At 37.1% G+C, this 4,745-nt stretch overlaps 1 protein-coding gene across 1 annotated transcript in view; it reads right to left on the reverse strand.

Annotated features, from left to right (window-relative positions):
• moxd1 (monooxygenase, DBH-like 1) overlaps positions 1-4,745 on the reverse strand; it is a 20,117-nt gene that overhangs the window by 5,033 nt on the left and 10,339 nt on the right. The window contains exons 8-10 of the mRNA XM_016548877.1: positions 3,327-3,518; positions 2,512-2,571; positions 234-376 (exon numbers count right to left, since the gene is read on the reverse strand). Of these exons, the coding sequence (XP_016404363.1) occupies positions 234-376; positions 2,512-2,571; positions 3,327-3,518 (395 nt within the window). The remainder of the gene's footprint in view (positions 1-233; positions 377-2,511; positions 2,572-3,326; positions 3,519-4,745) is intronic.

Consider the following 4,745-nt stretch of genomic DNA (forward strand, 5'->3'; position numbering starts at 1 on the left):
TAACGAATATGCTTCGGGGAAATGTATCGGAGTGAAAGTATACATTTTAATTAGGAATTGTAGTGGAGTAAAAGTAAAAGTTGGCTGAAATATAAAAACTCAAGTAAAGTACAGATACTCCCAAAAAATACTTAAGTACTGTAACAAAGTATTATTACTTTGTTACATTACACCACTGCTAATATGTGCCACTAACAAAGAAACCCTTCACTGAAGTGGTTTCTCAGACTTACGTAACAGGCTCGTGGATCTCTTTGACCCCAATGAATTTAAGCTGGCCGGTGATTTCTGGTAAACTTTCACACCTGGCTAGGTTGACCCTGGGGTAGTACAGCAGATATGACAAACACATCTCATCCCGTGTACTAAGACCTCCCTGTAGAAAAAAAAAATTCCACATTACTAGGGTCAAGACCTTGAAATACTACACTGACATAATGCATCTGAATCACTGTTACAGCCAGAGGCCTGTGACAAATTATGCCCAGTACTGAGCAAAGCTGAACTGACATGCACAGAGCAGCAAATATATCTTGATCTCTCTAATATGAATCCAAAACACCAGTGATTTGGCCCTGATGTTTATGGATTGTGGACAGTCTACAGAGAAAAAGCAGCTCCGCTCAGCCTATCAGGAGTGCAGCTCACTGGCTACATGTGTATGGGAAAACGTCAGCAGCTGGATCCATCTCCAGAGACCTGCAGCTGTTTGCAGACACATTGTTTAGCCAAAAGAGCTTGCAGTCTTTCACAAACCGGCTAGAAAAAAAAGAGATTCAAAGATGTTTTTCTAATAGAGCTGTTCAGTTTGTAGTCCTAAAATGTGGGAAAGGATTTGCATCGTCGTGCAGTGGGTTCCTTCTGAATAGTTTTTAGAATGCTTAATTAATCTAAAATTTTAGTTTTTTGTTTGTAAATGTTTTTGTTTCTAGCAAGATAACACACACTACACTTGGATTATAATGGTTGAGCAATTTGTCAAGCATGTAAACTGCCATCCTTATGGTAATTCTTATTAGCAACTTAAATTTTTTAAAAGACATAACAGGTTAACAATTTATATTTGAGCTAATTTGTAATTCGAAAATTGTGTCTTGAAATGTTGTTCCAAAGCTGTATGTCTTTCTTCTGTGATATTAAGATATTATTTATGTTCAACAGAAGAAAGAAAGTCAGTCACACAGGTTTGGAATGACATGAACGGACACTTAATATGCAAAATTCACTTTTACATGTTGTTTGAACATAAATGTGTGTTGACAGTGTGTGTACACATCCACCCTATAATGATAAAAATCCACCCGCTCCTTTTTTTAATTCCCATAAATTATAAGCGGTGTCTCAAAACAAGTCGTTTGCAGAATCAGTAAAATGCAATGTCACATTTTACTGGCCCCGCCCACGAATGTTGACGGACACTGCCGTATTAGCAGAGACCCCACCCTGAGTGAGCCGCACACAATCCGCCATGTTTATCTTCACACTAGAGCATTTAAAAGCAGCATTCAAGTAAGAAATGTCTTCTTATTAAAGCTATGGAAGTTATTCGGTCAAGAGCAGTGACTGATTTTCTGTTTTTATTTTACTGTTTGGGTCATATTTACAGCGTAGAGAGCATATATTACACGGCTGTGACTTAATACACAGTTCTTATAAACATGCGATTTCTTTCCCAGCTGTTTACCTTCACAGACATAACCGACTGTGTTTTTGTAACTCGTGTGTTTTTAACATAAACTTGTGTGTATTTGACAGTTTAAGTGCAGTAAGACATGAAAGAGAACTATGTTTAGTACTCACATGCCATGTGACAGCCGTTTTCTGTGCATGTGTTTCAGATGTGTGCTCTCAGAAAACAGTATATCAGAAGTTTAAATTGACATGGCTTTAAAACGCATGATTTCAGCATGACAGACATGATAATCAAAACCAAACAGCTGTTTTTTGGCAGAGTATCTGAAGTACGCGCTGTAAAGGCAAAGCCCTATTCTGGAAAAGGGGGTGGGGTCGTGGGGAGCAGCAGCTCATTTGCATTTAAAGATACATGCACGAAAACAGCCTGTTTCTTATTCCACTGAAAATAGCCAATGATAGAAAATGATCTGTGTGGTATTTTGAGCTGAAAAGTCACCGACACATTCTAGGGACACCTGAGACTTATATTACATCTTGTAAAAAAGGGGCACAAGCAAATCAAGACAGAATTTTGATTTTGGGGTGAACTAAGCTGGTAAATGAAATGAGAAAGTAAAAAAAAAAATGCTTAAAATTTTTTAAAAATCCCTTTATAAATTCCCAAAGGAAGCCATGTTAATTTAGCCCCTAGAATGGCCTACAAATCAGACATCATGACTGAACAGTTTGAATAAGCTTGCTGTTAACCAGGATTTCTATCATGAATAACTCTATAATTGGTGTAATTCACAAGAAAACCTAGCCAAACTATATGACACAAATCTATATAATTGTTGTTAGTAAAAGCATAAAAGGCTTTAGAAGTCTTAATCTTACCCAGGTCATGTTCATTCTGCCTTTAGTGTTGTATCTACATTCAGTGATTAGAGAATCCCCCTGGTGACAGAAAAACATGTTGGTTAACACGGTATGGTAGATATTAAAAGCAAATTACAAAAAACATTTGCTTATCTATTATGCTCACTGTTGGGTGCTTGTCAAACAGAATAGGCCATTGAAACTCATTTGAGTATAAACTGTTAAAACCTTGCTGATTGTTATTACACAACAGAACAGGATAACAAGTCACAATTCACACATGAGTCACCTCTCGCCTGTGGGCACTTTTAAACACACACCAGTCCTGCAGATGCACAGTGTGTGCTCTTTAACATGTTGAATTTATTACACCACTCTTAGGTAATACAAAGTGCTTGGCTATGGCTGAGACACTGGAGCAGATAATGATAATTGCTCTATTCTTTACTGCTAAAACACTATCAATCCCTCAGCTATAAACTAGGAGCCCTGAAAACAATCTAAAGACTTTAGTCAGAGTAAACAGCATATTTAATTTGACCCAAACGAGACTGTGAGGGATAAAAGCCCTCACATCTAAATTTAATAACCCATGCTGGAGTTCTTACAAGGCCTGGAAATTTGTGAGAAGCCACACCTTTTGACCATTTGATTTATCCATTATTTTCCCAAGCCTAGAATTCACCATTTTGAAATTTCCTGCTATTTCTAGGTTTTCCATAAGTCGGTAAAGTAAACTGTGAGGTTCACTGTATCTGATGATTAATGCAACATCAATTTCACCCTCAGATGGAGCAATGAAGATTATGAAACTGAAAAGGACTCTGACTGACAGGCAGGATGATCCTCTCCTGGCTGAGCGGCTGGAACTCCTGGAAGTTGAAATCAAACTGATCGTCTGAGGCTAGTGGCTGGAGCTCGACCTGCTGGCGGAAATGTCTGGCTCTTATAGCCCGTCCTGCCAGGTGAGCATGGAGCAGAACTGCAAACACATGAATTCCACTGGGCATCTCGCTGTCTAATGACTTGCAGGAAGAGAGACACATGTTATACCTCTTTTTTTTAATCTGGGTTTTGAGAAGCTTGCACTAGCATTCAAATGTTAGGAATTACCAATACATTTTTTGTATATTTTTGAAGACAATTATTGCTTGTAATTTGATTTAAATAGTAATAAAACATTTTTTTAAAAATATTTATATTTTTATACACTACAATGTACATACTATTTTTATACACTACCAATTAATACCTTTATTCAGCAAGTATGCATAAATCATCATTTCCTCTGCAGTATTAGTGAGTGAAGTGAGTGAAAGTGACATGTGGCCAAGTATGGTGACCCATACTAGGAATTAGTGCTCTGCATTTAACCGATCCTTAGTGCATACACACAGCAGTGAACACACACACACACTGTGAACACACACCTGGAGCAGTGGGCAGCCATTTATGCTGCGGCGCCCGGGGAGCAGTTGGGGGTTCGGTGCCTTGCTCAAGGGCACCTCAGTCGTGGTATTGAAGGTGGGAAAGAGCGCTGTACATTCACTCCCCCCACCTACAATCCCTGCCGGTACGAGATTCGAACCCGCAACCTTTTGGGTTACGAGTCCGACTCTCTAACCATTAGGCCACGACTTCCCCATTAAAGAGCACAAGTGTTTTAAACATTGATAATAATAAGAAATGTCACTTAAGCAGCAAATCAGCCTATTAGAATGATTTCTGAAAAATCATTTGACACTGAAAACTGGAGTAATGGCTGCAGAAAAATCAGCTTTGCCATTATACGAATCAATGTCATTTTAAATATATTAAACAATTTTTATTATTTTAAATTGTAATAATATTAAACAATAATACTATTTTTACTTTATTTTGATCAAACAAATACAGTCTTGGTGAGCACAAAAGACTTTTAGAACAGAGTTTATTTATATAAATAGTCATTTGTAATAATATGTAATTAACTGTAATTTAATGCATCCTGAGTATTGATTTCTTTCTAAAGCACTCTTTCGTAGTGATTACAAATGTTTCAATAGTAGTGTAGGTCTCAAATATGATTTTGAGTGTAACCACAATATTTTTTTTTTTTTTTTTTTTTTTAAAAAAATTTTTTAAAATTTTTTTTTTTTTTTTTTTCCGCAAGGCAAACACGACCACAGATTTGCAAGCAGTCCAATAGCCACTTGCTCAGGTCCCCGAGGTGTTGCATTTTTTACCCCCAAAATCAAAATAAATAAAATTAG

This window comes from Sinocyclocheilus rhinocerous, unplaced genomic scaffold (assembly GCF_001515625.1).
Source record: "Sinocyclocheilus rhinocerous isolate Xijiao unplaced genomic scaffold, SAMN03320098_v1.1 scaffold1035, whole genome shotgun sequence".
Taxonomy (NCBI): domain Eukaryota; kingdom Metazoa; phylum Chordata; class Actinopteri; order Cypriniformes; family Cyprinidae; genus Sinocyclocheilus; species Sinocyclocheilus rhinocerous.